The following is a 17,043-nucleotide window of genomic DNA, read 5'->3' on the forward strand; positions in this document are numbered from 1 at the left end:
CGGAATATAAGCCGTTATTGCACTAATTGTAGTAGCGGCGTCGCTTTTGCTTTTGCCACATATGGGGTCTCTTTTCTGCCACATACTATACGCCATGTTTCTATATGATGCCCAGAGAGCACCCATTTCAGCTATCTTTCTCTCTCACAATATCAACTTAACTCCCTTTAAGGCCATTTCTCACTTCTATTCTTCAGGCCTTCTCTTTACCTATCATAGCTACTTATTATTTTAGATAGCAGCCACCGCCTTGGCTCTATGATGTCCTCGAAAGCATTTTAGACGGAGACTAAGAGGGAGCTTCAGCTTTGAATAGCTGTTTCTATATCAGGAGAGGCCTTTAGGTCCTAGATAGCTCTTCAACTCGTGTAAAACTACAAAGGTTTGAGTTATATTCTCGAGAGTGTCAGATGAGTCAGCCCTTTCAAGTGACGTGAAATCTCCGAAATTACTGTAATTGCTAGTGCATCGCTTATTCTCACGATCTTAACACAATCAATGAGATCATCAGTAATTTTTATCAATATTGCCTCGTTCAACGTCTTAATTGTACGTATCGGCTGTATGATAATATTCATATTTTATTTAATAAGTTTTACATTTTTAAAGTCTATGTTTGATGTGTAAAACACGTACTTTGTTGCCAAGCCTGTCCCAATATTTTGGTCATATCCCAGATTTTTGGTTCCCACTTCGTCGCGCTCAAAGGGTCCGCTAGGCGCTTGGATCCGCTATGTAGTGTTTAGATTTTGAGTTTTGTTCACGTTCCCTCTCTTCACGCTACACCACCACGCCCTCCAACACCCCATTTCGCTTGCGCCTCAACAGCGCCGGCCTTGATAGCCGGCAGCTCCCTACCCCGTCCAGTTGGCCACGCCAGAAAATTGGTTTCAGCGAGGTATCTTAGGAAGCGGCCGACAGCTTCCCTACTAATGCCCTCTCCGGCACTCTCATCGATGCCTGTCCACCGGTCTGCATCAGCCTTAAGGACAGCAACAGCATTGCGATCATCAAGTTCCGGCGCGCGAGTGGTTGTGGGGAGGTTGTTCGTCGCCATGTGGAAAAGAGGCATCAGAGCGCTCTGTTCCTCGTCTTTCTGGACAGAACCTGCCGAGACGAAGGTCTCCAGCTGGGCCTTCCAGTAGTCATAATCCACCTCAGGAACATCGTAGCCGTAGTAGCTCAGGATGGAGAGATACTCGTTCATACGTAGGCGAGGATGGGCTGTGACGTGGATGACGTGGACACCGACGTCGCCGCCGCTGCTGCTGCTGTTGGCACTTTCAGCCGGGATGGGGTTCAAGCTAGCTGCGACGACGACAGTTGAGACGTGACCTACGGGCACGGCGTTGATTGTGTTGATAATGTGCGGCCGGCTAGACAGCTGGATACAGCCCTTGAGCATGCGGATAAGAAAGTCGTCGTTGTTGCAGACACCGGTGGCAGCGTCTCCAAGGATATAGCCAGGTCGGATGACAGATCCGAGGAGGCCGCGTCTGCCAGCCTCGCGGACGAGCTGTTCAGATACCTGTGGTCCATCAGAATGGATGTTATTTATGTAGAAAGAGGTCAGTGGAGGCTACTTACCCATTTTGACTGGCCGTATCCAGTGCCGAGACCTGTGCGACTGCCCATCGTGTCATCTGCTTCCATAATAGCGCCTTGTCCAGTGCTGGTCTGCTCGTGTGACAGGTTAATATAGTAATCCGTGTCTAGAATGCTGGTCGAGCTAATAAATGAGAAAATCTTAGGCTTGCCCTGGTTACAAAGCTGCAGGGCATCGATTGTTGATAGAACATTGGCACGCTCGAGATGCTTATACTGCTTCACCCAGTGGACGAGGGCGCCGTTATGGATAACCACATCGACAGCGTCGCCAAGCATCTTCCATGTGTCGTCATCAAGTCCAAGACGCGGCTGTGTCAGGTCACCAATGACTGCACTGAGCCTAGTGGCCCAAGAATCCTGCCATACGCTGTATCCGCGGAGTGACCTCTGGAGCCGCTCGAGGGCGGCTGGGACGCCCTTCGTTCCACGGACATGGGCGATCACGTGTATGTTCTCACGCTCGAGCAAGCTCCTGACGATGTAAGAGCCCAGGAAGCCCGTGGCGCCAGTCACAAAGACGGTCGTCTTGCCTGCCGGTGAGAGTGCCGCAGGATCCGCCGTTTGATACTTGGCATCGAGGCTACCGAGCAGCTTGTCGAGTGACTGGGCATATGCAGCCTCGCCGTCCTCTGTCGCGCCCGAATCGTCCTTGCCCTCACGCTGGCGGTCAATCTGTGTGCTAAGAGCCCTGAGGGATGAGTTCGAGTATAGTGAGCTGATGGACACGTTGGCCCCCAGGTTCTTGCGGAGGTTGAGAAGAAGCTGCTGGGCCAGCAGACTGTGCCCACCGCTTTCAAAGAAATCGGACTCGGGCTGCAGAGTCTTGGCATTCAGACCATTAATCAGTGTTGCCCACTGCTCCGCCAGTTCCTTTTCTGTTTTACTGAGCGTTTCCCACCTCTTCAGATCCTCCTCTGAAGCCTCTTCCGAGATCAGGGCCGCATCCGGGAATGGCAGGTTTGGGCTGTCAACCTTGCCGTTGGGGTTCAAGGGCATCTTCTCCAGGAAGATGAAATAAGTCGGGACAGCGTGAATTGGCAATCGAGACTTGAGATGATCCCGAACCTCCGTTTGCATTGGCCTGTAGCGCTTAGAATACACGGTGACGGGTCCGATCTCGGTACCTTGTTCCTCAGTGTCTTCCAGGTTGCGTTCTGCTAGCCACTTGAGCCACTCTTGGTGCTCAGGCACAATGTAGCTGACCAGCGTTGGCTCTTCGTTCCGATCTCTTCGAAGCAGCGTCTTGCACTCGCGGATTAAATGGTGTCCTCTCAAGTTGCTATCGATCTCATTGAGCTCGATGCGGAAGCCACGGACTTTGACTTGATCATCAGCTCGGCCTGTAATTGCGCAATTACCAGAATCGTCCAAAAAATATCCTAAGTCGCCGCTCCTGTAGATCCTGTCTCGTGGGCCTTTGTAATACTTTCTCCAGGGCTCGTTGGCGTGATCGGCAAGTTTGTTGTCAGCCTCAACCCACTTCTGGTTGTCGACGAACCAGTTGTCGAGAAACTTTTCCTTGGTTTTCTCCGGGTCATTCAGATATCCGTAAAGTCGAATATTAGCAGGACTATATCAGAAAAAGAAAGGGGATACTTATCTCGGCTAAACCTGCTGCTCTCAACATAATCTCGCCGACCTCACCGACGCCGCAAAGCTTGGTTGGGTCCTCCCGGTTGACCACGAGGAGCTGGACGTTTTCGATGCCTTTTCCCGCGGGAACAATGTCGCCAAATTTATCTAATGCGTTCGGGTCTTCGGCGTGGCTCTTGATGTGGTAGTATGACACGCTGCGGCTCGTCTCAGTGGTACCATATGCAGCGCAGATCTCCGCGTTAGGCGCCAGCTTGCGGAGCGCAGCGCAATCCTTTTTAGTTAGAATATCACCAACGTAGAGAACCCACTTCAATGAAGGGAACTCTGCCTTGGCACCGCCGACCAAGATTTGACCCATAGCGGGCGTCAAATGGACCGCGTTGGGTTTGTGATCGCGGAACCACTCAGCTAACCTTTCATGGGCGATATTCTCGCGAGCAGGGCAAATTAGCTCCCCGCCCATGAAAATCGGGCTGAAAATGTCTCGCTGGATAGGATCATGGCTTATACCACTATAATTGGTTAGCAGAGCTGTGATGGGCATCATCTTTGATAGGTTTTACCTTAGACAAGCGAACTTTGTCTCCGAGGTCCAGTTGAAAGTTTTGGCCATCCACGGGAAGTACTTGGCTAAGCTGTAATGTCTGCCCAACACGCCCCTAGAAAATAGTCAGCTAATGTCCGAACTTTAAGAGTTTCTGGATCTCGTACTTGGGTGTGGATGTCGTGCCACTGGTAAAGCTCAGGACACTTGTTGAGTCCGGACCCACCAGAACATCTGGAGGCGCTGATGCTTTGCTTTCAGTGTCGGTAAAGACTTCTTTCCCATCAACCTCGCCACCGGTAAGGAGGCCATCATCGCTCATCCGTAGCTCGGGTACTCGTAGCTTGAGAGATAGTTCCTCGTCAATGTACTTCTGGACACGCGGCGCCAAATTACCATTCTCGTCCCTGGCTCTTCCAATGGTAATTAGGGCCTTTGGTTGCGAGACTTCAAGGTAGATCTGTTGTCTCGCCGGAGGGTACGCGGGGTCTAGGACAGTAATAGTGGCACCGGCAGCAAGGGTTCCCAAAAAGGCGACGACGAGTTCGACGGAACGGTAGGCAAAGATCATAACGACATCGCCATTGGTGATGCCAGCTTCACGGAGCTGGTTAGCCAAGATGTTGGACGCCTCATAAATCTGCTTGTAGTTGAATCTCCTCTCGGGCGTAGTGGAGGAGGCCGTTTCCGTGACGCATGGCGCATCGGGATTCTTCAGAGCATTCTTGTGGAATATCTCGTGGATGGCGCCGATGTAGCCGCTCCAGTCGAGGTCGATGGTGGGATCGGGAAGTCCCATGGCGGCAGGAATATAGCGAGATCTACACTGAGTAGGAAGGCGCCTCGTAGCGAATATTTCTCTAGAGCATAGTCCAAGCTAATAACTATAATAACTACCTATAAGCTCGAAAATGACGACTTGGAAAATATGTCAAAATGTGTCACCGCAAAAGAATTCTGCCGCACTCCGATCTTCGGGAGGGGCACATTTTTTTCGGTGGAGGGGCACATGTTCCTATTACGGTAGGCGGTCACTAGCAATTCTCATTCTGGGCAAGTTGCATGCACTTGGAGGCTAAAAGATTTATGACTGGGGAATAGAAAGCGACGTAATAGGAGGTAGGTACCTATAGCGGAGGTGGGTGGTTACATACAACTATTCCGATTTTTATAATCGTTTTTTTTACGTACTTCATTGTAATCAGGTTGGCACATTCTATTTTATAGAATGATTCTAAAGTATGGAATGGTTTCGTAGGGAGCAATGGTTTTGCTTAAAGGCCTCTGATTGGTCCAATTTTCGAGATAAGTGGGGCGAAAATTGAAAAAATTGAAAAAATGAAAAGCCTGACTGGGCCTCGAACCCACAGCTCGCGCGTTCGTACATTGTATATAGTACGTACCTTAAAGCCCCACAAGGGAGATTTAAGGTTTAAACGTTTGAGCTAATGGGACGAGGTGGCCAGTCTCATCGAATTATTTCAAAAATTCAATTGATTTTTATCCTTATAAGCTTTACTTTCTAAAAAGTAAAATTTTAACTTAGAAAAAAAATTTTTTTTTTCGACTTTTTTAAAAAGATTTTTTGACTAAGACAATTGGAACGATTACAATTCGAGTAACGATTATACGAAACGGAATGGTTTCACGGTTGCGGAACGGTTTTTGTAAAATAAAAATATAAAAATGAAAATTAGCCCCACTTATATTTGGATCCGACCAATCAGAGGCCTTAAAACCTAAAAACGTTGCTCCCCACGAAACCATTCCGCCGGTAGAACCATTCCGTGAAACCACCCACCTCCGCTATGGTAGGTATTTGTAGGGGGGTGTTCTAGGCTATTAGAATCGGGGACTTGGCGCATAAGCCTACCTGTTTATGGTTTAGTATTACCTAATGATTTAATATTACCTAATAAACAGCGACACACGCCTTTGTCCCGAAGTTCCGCCACCACGCACCCACTCTGCCACTACACAAGGGCAGCATTTTAATCTATAACATCACCTATGTCAGGTTAAGACAATATTGGTATTAATTGTAACAAATATATTGACATAACAGCTGTATACACCAAGCCATTTGAAGACGAGAAAGAAAAAAACGGCACATCTTTCACATGATAGAAAGTAGTAAAACAATATGGCCGAGAAGGAGATCCACAGCAATGACACTTAAGAGTCTGAGCGACAGCTGGGCACATGAATAGTTCATCTCGAACCCATAGGCTTTCAATACATAGCCCATGTTCTATATGTGCACGGGATTTATAATGTTATGTTATGCGTTTGAAACAATAGCGTCGATCGTAAATGTGGAGGCTATCAGAAAGATGTAAGTCAAAGATGTAAGTCAAAGATGTAAGTCGGAAGTACAGTTCATCCCCTGAAATCATGTTAATGGTTCGGACGTGCACGATACAGAACAGGGCTTCGAATTTTAAATAAAACATTTCAACTATTATACCAGGATTTTATAGCATAAAATGCTCCGAAACAACGTTTTTAGAAAACTACAACGACCTCCTAGGGCGGCAATAGATATATGTCGGTAGACTAGGTCTAGACTGGATCGTCTGGTCTAATCTAGTCCAACAAAGACACCATGGAGCAGTATGTAAAACGAACAGTTGTCCAGGATGGCTGTCTGTCGGACAGAAAAATAATACGATAGAATAAAATTTATTACGAAAATAGCTTTTAGTGGTGATGATTAAGAATGTAATAGCCGGAACCGGAAGATATGTCAACAAACCAAGAAACTACGAATAAAGACATAATGACATTGTTAACTACCTCCATTCATAAGATTGATACCTGGGCATATAATGTCTCTTTTGGCCATTATGCCTAATTCAACTTTCATTCGGCAGCATGGAATTTTCCCTACCTATCCGTCAGCGGACACCGAGGGTGCCCACAAATCGATCAGCTACATTGAAGACCTTATTTGACTCGAGTAATAAGTTTCGCTTCGAGGGGCTACTTGGAAAGGGAGGCCAAGGATCCATTTACAAAATCCAATATGTGGAACTCAATAAAGATAATTATTCATCCCGGAGATTGGTGGTCAAAGTAGCGGATCCCTCCAAAGGATCAGATGTCGACGGGCTAGTGAAAGAGAAAATTATTTTAGAGGTACTATTCAATAATTATCAGGGAAATGAACGTACTGACTTTTTTCGGTATCGGAGGTAGACTTTGCGTCATTGTCAACATATTGTAGACATGATAGATAGCCTGGATGATCCCTTGGCTTCTACTAAATCTATCGGCTGGGCATGGATGTTTTTAGAAGAAATAGAGAATGGTACTCTAAATTCTTTTATGCAAAGGGCCAAAGTAGCGGGTTTTACAAGTCTACCTAATCGTATGCTTTGGCGGATATTTCTCTGCAGTAAGTTTTCACACCGTGCTTATTACATCGGCCTGAAAAAAACTATGGAATTAAGCTGATATCTACTTGACAGTGATTCGGGCCTGTATTGACATGGCATGGCCTTCCAACTCACCAGATAGTAATGAGACAACCACACCCTTTCTTGATACCCCAACAGGACTGGCACAGTATGTAAAAGTTTCTCAAACCTCTATTCGCCTTGTTTACTCAGCTTTAGAGTAAATCACTGGCTGTTTTCCTTGTCAATACTCCAATAGCCGAAGCGTAATCTCACCTGGATTTCTAGTAATGATATACATGGCGGCAACTTCATGTTCGGATCACTCGCGGATGGCCCTGAGCATGATGTTTCCCCTATATTAAAACTTTTAGATTTTGGCATTGCCCAGACAATGTGAGTTTATGCCCTGATGGCAAGGACAAAGTCAAAGTTGTAATGAGGTAGCTTACATCCCGCTTTTTTTCAGTCATCCGCGTGAACTTGCTCTAGATGGAACCGGAGAGCAACGGAACATAGAAGATATAGGAATAGTACGTGGTGACCACTTTCAACTGATACTACCGACAATAACTCTTTGGTAGTCCATTCGCTGACTCATGGTCTAATAGATGATGGCTGATGTTTTGACTCTCCAAACCGACTCGAAGTATACAGGAGCAGAAATTGAAGTTGATTTGAGCAGGCTTGGTTATTCTTCTGCCGTATTATCCCCGGCCTCTGGTATACTAGGCGATCCCGAATATGGTGATCCAGACCCGCTACCATACATTGATCGAGACATGCGCCTTATTATCGCGGCATGTATGGCGAGCGACCCCCAAGACCGTCCCAAGATTGTTGACCTTGAACGATGGGTTTATAGCGAGGTTAGTAATACGCAACCCGCATATTATGGTACCAATCCCGGTGGCGCAACATGGGAGAGCAACGAGACAATCTATGATATCGTGCAGAAATGCATATTTAATGCTCTTTAAGGCGTATAGTAAAAATATTTTATCAGGCTGGATATGCCTTCTTATCGTCCTTATTCTTAACGTATATGGAGTATCACAACATACGCCTCATCATATTAGGCACCTTTAAGGGGTGAGGCTAAGAGTTTAGTGCCCCCTCATATACTATATCACCAACAACTAAAGCCTCTATTAATTATCGAGGAGCGTCTCGAAATAACTCAGATTTGACAGGTGAATAATTCGTGCGGAAATCACCGCTGGATGGCTTATTCGAGTACTATTTACCTTCGAGGGCTTTACTCGGCTCTTGATTTGGCTGGTCAAAATTGAGCACACGGGTCCTCTAACCATCGTATATAAACCTGAGACCAAGAACACCGCTCGATGTTAGTCAGATCTTGACGACGCTTTTGGTCGAATATATACCGAACCGCGGATTGGCTTTGGCAGCGGTAGCAGCAGAAGCTCCACTTCATTATTGATATTCCCCCATAAATCCCTATCGTCTGGACACTCTCGACATGAAACCAGAATTTTTCAAGAAAGAAAGCGTTTAAGAAATCGCGGTTCACAATTTCTATCGGTCCGCTGATCTCTATGATACGGGATCTTCTTGACGGGATTTGTGCGCTAACTTTTATTCGGTGGGGTGTCACTCGGGGTCGGTTATTGCCTACTCTAAACTGCCTCGACTCAACCAACCGCATTAGCCTGTCTACTCCTTGATGGTCCCAGAAGACTACTTTTGCAGCTGAAGTACGATGTTGGTCGTTCGGGGGGTTTATGAACATCGAGTAGATTTTTCCTGTTCCTCTAAGAGAGTGGCAAAGCATCGCGGAATCGCAGCTTTCTGGAAGATAAGTTATCCACACAGAACAATTTTGCTCTTCGGCAATTTCTTCTGAGTAATTCCGAATTGAGTCTCGGCAGCCTTGGTAATTAGCCGACCAGGGTTGTGGTTGTTGTGGTAGAGACTGGTCATCGTCAGGAGACGCCATATTTCTTGACCGGATATTTCTGTATTGGACGTTGCATTAGTAAACTAGTTATGTGATACTAGAAACTAGTAAATGTAAATATAGTATAGATCGAGAGTAGAAAAAGCAAGTAGAAAATCTGAACACTCGAGTAGTATACTTATTTTTGATGGCATATGTAATAGGGGTTGGAGAACAATAACTAGTACTTACCAAGGGTTGACTGGGGTGGTGTTGATTTCAAAAAGGTGATCCGGTTTACATACGAAGATGATTGAGATAGTGGAATCTAGAGAAAGAAAATAATGAGACCGTAGAGAAAGGTTTCATTTTATATGTAGAAAAATAAGATCTCTTTGCAGCACGTCGCTATTCGTGATATTAGATATCGACGAAGCAGTTGTAAGTTATATGAGTGAATAGCAGCATCTTGTAATACTAGTTAAATGCCTGTGGTGCCTCTGTATGTGAGCATCATTTTTCAATAGTCGAAATTCTAATACTCAGATTCACTATTATTATGTATACCTACATCCTAGGGATTAAGAAACCAAGGAGACATTCACATATCTAAGCTTAGGTACCTCTTAATAGGTAGTAAATAACCTACTCGAATATCAAACCGGTATACATCCAAAGGCGGCTATCATTAAAAGCCTACAATCGTTTCTTTAAGACATTATGTGCGGACCTTCCAAGTAGGTAAACCTGTTGCATTCCCGAGTGTCCTTCTACCCACCTAATATATATATTATCGTCGGTAACATGGGATGATAAGCGCAATATAAATTAGGTTAGGTACCTACGTGCTTCGCTGTGTACTGTGAACTGTGTCACTAGCCCTAGTCACTTAATTATTCACAGGCACAAAGATGTTAGTATGCCTCGGCCTATGGTCTATTTAAGTCAACAATCCGAATGGAGGCATGGAATCAGCATGTCACATGTGATAAGAAGTCATGCAATCAATTTGATTGTTTAAATGATACAACTCCCGATATTTCAATTCCAAAATATGATTCACTAGTAGTCAATAGGAGCCTGCATCAGATCGATGCTAATAAATAAATATATCGTGACTCGTGAGTTACTACTTTCTTACACCTGTTTGTATGACGGGTGACGGGTAAAAGTGGCCAGTGCACCGATGGTTGAAGTGTATTTAACTGGAAGTTGGCGAGGCCGATTTTGCATCTTCCTCTCGGCATCCATGAAACCTCCCCTAGCATCCCTTGTCTTAGTACGGTTAAGCCACACATACCCCCCTGCCACTATGTGAGGGCCTCAAGCAAACGTATTTTGCACAGCCCCCATCCGTGTAGCACAAGACAATATATTATCAGGCTTTGGATACCTTCAAACTCCTCACCTCCCTTGCCTTCGATACACAGATTATCACCATGTCTCCCCCTCATACTCTCCGTCAATATACGACAGAGCCAGCCGTTCTTTTCAAGCTTCCCGACGAAAAGCTTCTTAAGCTTGTTCGCGATGAATTTGAAGATGAGCTCTGCCGGTTGAAAAGTGCTTACTCCGTCGGCGGTAGAAGGGAAGTCAACCTATTGTCGAAATCTCCTTCTGCGATCTTATACGGAAAAGACTACGATGAAGTCAACCGTACGCTTATTGGAGTGTTAACCTTGAAATGGATTTATAATGGAGAATACGACACCCTTGTTGCAAATCAAGCTGAAGCTCTTAAACTTTCTCGCCAATCATTCGAATGGATTCATAACTTCTATGCTGATTCAATTGCAAATCCGAATGAGTTATACGCTCTCATTACTTCCATTGTGGTGAATGATATAGGAAAGGATGAACAGCTCGCCTCCGATTACCAAAAGAAAACCGGAGATAACATCGCCTTTATGAATCATGATATGATCCTCCTCAAGGCGGTTGAAGCTGGCATGTTGGGTTGTTTAGATCGTCTTTCCGAAGAAGACAAGGCTGATATTATTCGCGGTATGGAATTGGGTGCCGAATTTAACTTTGGACAGCTTGCCCAGGCGGAAAACACACCAGCTTGCCTGATTAGTCTTGAGAAGATGAAGGGCCACGCCCGTAGCTTTCGACTCCGATTTCAGGAGCAGCTGCTCGATATTGCGGGCGCAGCAGGCCACCTAGATTGGACTTGCGCAAAGAAACTAACCCAATCCAATTTCGATGCTTACCATACCGTATACGACGTTGGAATGGGGATAATCGAAGGTGGTCTAAGTCTACGCGCGGGATACGATATGGTTTTAGCGCGTCGGCTAAACCTGCTTCATGAGAAGGGCTTTCGGCTGCTTGATCTCAGTGTTGAAGATGATCGTGCTTTCGCTAGGCTCTTATGTATGAGCAGCGTTGCTGATCTGGCGACTGCTGAATTATACAGCCAAGTGTGGTCGTCCCTTGAGGACCAGGTCAGGGAAACTTTGCGAAAGCATCTCAACATCGACGGCTCTATATCTCAGCCAGCAGTTCAAGTCACATATATACCGGCACTTATCACCCAAGCGGTTGATATTAATAGCCCTTCGACCCCTGAGGATAAGCGACGAGCGTTACGAAGTGCGCTCCACTACCTATGCAGAGTTATGTCTGCTCCTGATAAGCCTAATGGCCCGGTGAGTGTCATCGAACGGAATGTACTATCTATCTTAAAAGGGGTCGTTCAAAGTCCACAATTCCGTGAGGATCCTACCATCTTAGAAACTGCCCCCATACCTGAAAGCCTCGTAGGCTTGATGGAAGTACACGGGCAAAAGTGAGGATGGAGTGTTACTGATTGGATGATTTACGCGAAACAGTTGAATTTACGGCGTTATTTGGCTTGGGGCGATGTAGATATGGAGGTGACGATATCGCTACGAAGTAACGTATTGATTACACTTTATGCTATTATGACTCTCACGGGTTGAATATAATTTCTTCGATCATCTAGGATAACTTGCCACGAAACTTGAATATGACTGAGTTTATTCTCTAGTGTCGACTGTAGCAGTGGTAGTAAAGTCTAACAAACAAGATGAATTCACGGATACCGAATTGGATTAGCCAGCTAAACAAATGATGACAGTAAGATGGTGGCATAGCAACTCCGTATACTCAAATATATGGGTAAAAACTAAGAAGAGTAAAAGAGACGAAGGTTTCATCTTTATTTACATATTAAGGAATGAGGTTAAGAGGTATGCACCGTCCTACGATTAACCCCGATTTCCGTCTTCCTTACAGTTAGATATGCTTGGTTAGGTACCTTAGGTATTACTTGCACCATCCTATAGTTCAATAGGACCAAGAAACCGAATCAAGTGATATGATTGTGGAATGGCGTGTCATGCGTTGCCACCGAAGCCTAATTTGATTAATCGTTTTTCTAATACATGATATTATTGTTGACGTGGACTGCAGAGCCTCGAACCACTTGGACGTCCTTGGACATGAAATCCAATTTCCCCGCGTTCCCGAAAGCCTGATGTCAATTCACTCGTTCCAATTCGCTATCATCCCCAACATTTATGGCGCCATTTGTTGTAGAAAATTGGTAAAGGCAGCGAATAACGAATCTCTATTCGGCGTGTGTATTGTTTTACCTTGGATCTCGAATTGCATAGGAGGTAGCTTGCAGTGTTGGCATTTGACACCAGCGAATAATTGGTAGTATCAAGTATAATAGGCGCTTAAGTGAATGGGTTGTGAGGCTGTTGTCGTATTATAGCTATCACGAGGTGGGTCGAGAAGAAACGGAAACATCTGCGTACATATGCACCTAATGGAACGAAATCTTATAGGTTCGAGAATAGAAATTATGGTTTTTAGAAAGTTTTAGCCATGGTAGGCTTCGTGTAAGATCTTGCATGCCCCGACAGCACCATCTCATACCTCTTAATTTTCATACTAGTTTAGTGACCACAGATATAAATGTAAAGTTACATATTCTGCTTTGATACCTTAAATTTAGATTACTCTAAATTTGAAACATCGAGTAATCTCTCCCACCATCTCATCTACCATCACTTTGTTCTCGTCTCAACTAATGGTCTACTGGGGGCCAAGACGAGCAACATGCGCGTCGTGAATGCGAACAACAACGGGCAGCTATTGCGACCTGCCTTGGGGGAGCAAGTTCCTTTTGGAACGCTCTACGATGCCAGAACCGACCAATTTCTCTCTCAGTCCTTACTGAGGGAAGGTGGCGAAATATTCAAGGCGTCATCTGCGATTCCCACGAATCAACTACCCGAAGTCAACGTCATCTTCCATGGTTCCTATCAGGCCAAGTTCAATCTCCTGAACATTGGCGCCGACCTAGGTGCGAGTATTCTTGCTAAGCTCATAAAGCCGAAAGGAGCTAGCATGTATCTCGATGTCCCACAGCAGAGAGATGATATACTGCACGCCGCTATTCATCACAAAGTTATCTCAGCACGGGAAAAGTTCAATGTAGTGCACCTTCGGAATCAAGCAGCCATAGACTGGGAGGCCTTAACGGACTTAGACGCTACACATTTCGTCGTCGGAATCGAGTGGGGTATCCAAAGCATTGTTTCAGTACAACATGCAGTTAGCAGCTCTGCAGACCACACAGTAGTGGAGGCTCAATTTCGAACCAAGATTTCCAATTTCAAATCAGCCATTGAATCAGATACACCCATAGCACAGGATAGCTTCACCCATGGCCCAACAGATAAAGATATGCCACTGGAAATCACAACATACAGTGACGTATCAGCTGAATGTGGTGTCATGGTGGAAACTTTAGAGAAGGCACGCTCTGAACTGAGCCTTATTCCTATGCGCATTGAAAAGGAATATTCCAATAGGGGGCGACCGATTACGTACACGCTACTTCCAATTAGCTTTCTCGGAATGATCGCGGAGTCTGAAGAACGTTTTGGGGCAGCCATGACTCCTATCAGCTTGGAAACTGAGAATCTTTTAGTTCACCTATTCGACGACTTTTCTCAGTCTTATCAGAAACTCCACAAGAACTATGAATATATTTCACAGCATCCGAAGTACTCTTCCGAACGCCTTCGGAAGGAAGTAGAATCGAAGGTATCCAATCTAAAATGCGCGTTCCAGAGCTTTGAGCAAGCGTACTCGGAGGCTCTCGTGAGTGTACGGAGTGGGAAGGATAAGGAGAGTCTTCTCCGGGATCTCTATGCCGCCTACACCAGCAATGAAACATCACCCGTTACTCTAGCCAACACAACTGACCGACACGTTGCTAAAATCAAATTTATACTTGAAGCTACTCGTATGGGTGCGACCTACACCAACACTGAAGACCCAATCATCGATTTAATCGGCAATAAGGACGCCTATGTATTCTCGTTTACCGATACGGCTCTGAACGATAGCAAGTCTTGGAATAAAAATGCGACCATATTCCAAGATTTACTGGGTCATCAAAGCCCCGATACCCTGTATATCATATCCGACGATGACGCAGTAGGAAATGTTTCACCTTATGCGTATATCTCCTTCTACGAGAAAGGGGACTTGGTCTCCGGTGATGTTCTTGAGGAACAGACTTGGCTCGTAAAGCAGTGCTTTGTTCAGTATGCGACAAACACCCTCGAGGACCGAGATATCAAGAGACCACTGAAGAGGCGACTGGTTACTATGCCTTGTCCCAGCCAAAGCTGCAGTCGAAGCCGCATCTGTGAATGGAAATGTTTTAACTGCCGTACCCCTGTTGAGTTCGGGTTTACCGATAAGTACATATACTGTGATTGCGGACGCAGTTCGTATGAAAACTTCAGCTTCAGGTGTGATCACCCAAGTCATGGTGGATCATTCGAAAAGTGCAATCCCCAGCACGTTTTATCGCAACTGAAGAACCTGGGAGACTCGGAAAATATAAACATTCTGATTCTAGGCGAGACTGGTGTGGGGAAATCGACATTCATCAACGCCTTTGTCAATTACTTGACGTTCAAGACACTGGACGAAGCCAAAGCAGAAGAGGGACTCCATTGGGTTATACCATGTTCATTCTCCACACAGATCATGGACAGAAACCGACCAGACGGAGCTATTGAGCAGATCAAAATACAGGTCGGTGCGAGGGATGATGAACACGACGGCAGCAAGGGAGCGTCAGCTACACAGCGAACCACCGTTTATCCTATCACTATTGGCAAGCGTACAATCAGACTGATTGACACACCCGGTATTGGGGATACGCGGGGGATTCAATACGACAAGAAAAACATGGCTGATATACTGTCAACTTTAAGTAGTTATGATCACTTGCACGGCATACTCATACTGGTAAAGTCGAACAATGCGAGATTAACCGTTACCTTCAACTTTTGCATGAAAGAATTGTTAACGCATCTCCACCGTTCGGCGGCAAGCAACATGGCTTTTGGCTTCACCAACACGCGAATCTCGAACTACACTCCCGGTGATACATTTGGGCCGTTAAGCACTCTTATACAAAATCACTCCGATATTGGCCTGTCTTTGACAACTCATACGACCTATTGCTTCGACTCGGAGAGCTTCCGTTATCTTGCTGCATTCAAGAACGGGACTGTGATGGAGAACGAGGAGGACTTCCGACGCAGTTGGGAACATTCGAGGACGGAGTCACTGCGTCTCATTGACTATTTCAAGTCCAAGACCCCCCATAAAGTTCAAAGTACCATAAGCCTTAACGGAGCAAGGCAACTGATAGCAAGCTTGACCAAGCCAATGGCCGAGATGTCAGCGCTCATCAAGGCTAACATTTCTATGTTGGTAGATAAGATTAAAGAATGTTGGTAGTATTTATTTATTTCCATATTGAAATTCCATCTCTCGTTTAAGATAACCTACTATGCTTGGAATATACATAAACTACGGGACGTTTTAATTGAAGCGTTTGCTGACCCGAACTTCCATAGTGACGGATAGCCGTATCACGGGAGAAAAGCTTAGAGAGCGGCTTTATATAGAGAAGAAACATCTACGTTCCAAACCGCTCGATATGCCACGGACCGTCTGTAAGGAAAAGGACTGCATTGAGCTCAGGGACGATGGTGGAGGCGTTATTGCCACTGTATACAAGACACACTGCCATTCTATCTGCTTTCTCGACGACGTTGAGGTTGATCAAGTAGCTCATCCTAGTCTCATCGGATGTGCTGCGTTTGCTGGCAGTAATTACTGCCGGAAATGTACCCATCATTGGCAATCGCACCTCCACGTCAGATTTGAACTGGAGGAATACATGGCCACAGTGACGGATACCGAAGTCGAACGACAGATCCAAGCAAACGCTGACGACGTAACTCTAAGAGAAAGGGTAATCGAAAACCTGAATAATCTCATCGCCGAATATAAAGAGGAGCATGCGAAACTTCAGAATGCATCCGCGAGGTTCGGTGTTTTCCTCAAGAAGTACTCCATCACCCCCTACAACGATGCGACGCTTGAGTATCTGGACATGCTTATCAAAGACGAAGAGATGAAGGTCCAGGTTGGCGGAAATAGAAAACGCCTGGACGACCTGTTGGAAGATCGCCGAATGCATGAGGAGCTCGTGGACATTCTAACGCGCAATATGGACAACAAGTACCAGTTGCAATACCAAGTCCTCAACGAAGCTGGTGTGGAGAACCTCGTTTCTCAGTTGTATGGTTTAAAGCATTTCGGCGCAAACCTCAAGACGGTCAGAAATGACATCTCAACAGCGCACGAAGCCGCGAACCGAGAACGCCCGTTCCGGGTAAATCGGGGATGGGCATCTAAGACGCCTAGACGTGCTGGTAGGGCTACCAGGGACCCCCACGATACGGCTACAACCCCGCAGGCATCAAAATCGCCACTAAAAACTCAAGGCAAGACCAAATCGCAAGTCAGAAAGTTCTTCGGAGGCTTTCCGGCGAGGGTATTATCAATGGTCTCTTTTAATAATAAGTCGGATGTTGAGACTTAGGTACCTCTTAAGAGCCGCGTAGGGGTTTGGAAATAGGAGC

General features: G+C 45.7%; 4 protein-coding genes across 4 annotated transcripts; 3 read left to right on the forward strand and 1 right to left on the reverse strand.

Annotated features, from left to right (window-relative positions):
• Window positions 1–412: 412 nt before the first annotated feature.
• F5Y00DRAFT_37187 (non-ribosomal peptide synthetase) lies at window positions 413–4,924 on the reverse strand. Its single transcript, XM_048013563.1, has 6 exons — window positions 3,916–4,924; window positions 3,768–3,863; window positions 3,209–3,716; window positions 1,588–3,156; window positions 637–1,528; window positions 413–560 (listed from the first exon to the last, which is right to left on the reverse strand). The coding sequence occupies exons 1-5, from the start codon at window positions 4,545–4,547 to the stop codon at window positions 776–778; spliced, it is 3,558 nt and encodes a 1,185-aa protein (XP_047866308.1). The 5' UTR covers window positions 4,548–4,924; the 3' UTR covers window positions 413–560; window positions 637–775.
• Window positions 4,925–7,459: 2,535 nt separating this feature from the next.
• Window positions 7,460–8,126, forward strand: F5Y00DRAFT_260678 (uncharacterized protein; the record flags this gene model as incomplete). Its single annotated transcript, XM_048011056.1, has 3 exons — window positions 7,460–7,542; window positions 7,616–7,679; window positions 7,758–8,126. The coding sequence occupies 3 exons, from the start codon at window positions 7,460–7,462 to the stop codon at window positions 8,124–8,126; spliced, it is 516 nt and encodes a 171-aa protein (XP_047866309.1).
• A 2,175-nt stretch (window positions 8,127–10,301) lies between these two features.
• On the forward strand, window positions 10,302–12,011 carry F5Y00DRAFT_233215 (uncharacterized protein). The gene has a single exon (XM_048007276.1). It carries the CDS (start codon window positions 10,486–10,488, stop codon window positions 11,839–11,841), a length of 1,356 nt encoding a protein of 451 aa, XP_047866310.1. The 5' UTR covers window positions 10,302–10,485; the 3' UTR covers window positions 11,842–12,011.
• A 1,056-nt stretch (window positions 12,012–13,067) lies between these two features.
• F5Y00DRAFT_268504 (uncharacterized protein) lies at window positions 13,068–17,003 on the forward strand (the record flags this gene model as incomplete). The annotated part of the gene is made up of 2 exons (XM_048012265.1): window positions 13,068–15,842; window positions 15,970–17,003. The coding sequence occupies exons 1-2, from the start codon at window positions 13,139–13,141 to the stop codon at window positions 17,001–17,003; spliced, it is 3,738 nt and encodes a 1,245-aa protein (XP_047866311.1). The 5' UTR covers window positions 13,068–13,138.
• Window positions 17,004–17,043: the final 40 nt, after the last annotated feature.

The sequence above is a fragment of the Daldinia vernicosa genome (genome assembly GCF_022497035.1).
Source record: "Daldinia vernicosa strain CBS 139.73 unplaced genomic scaffold F5Y00scaffold_15, whole genome shotgun sequence".
NCBI classification, from domain to species: Eukaryota; Fungi; Ascomycota; class Sordariomycetes; order Xylariales; family Hypoxylaceae; genus Daldinia; species Daldinia vernicosa.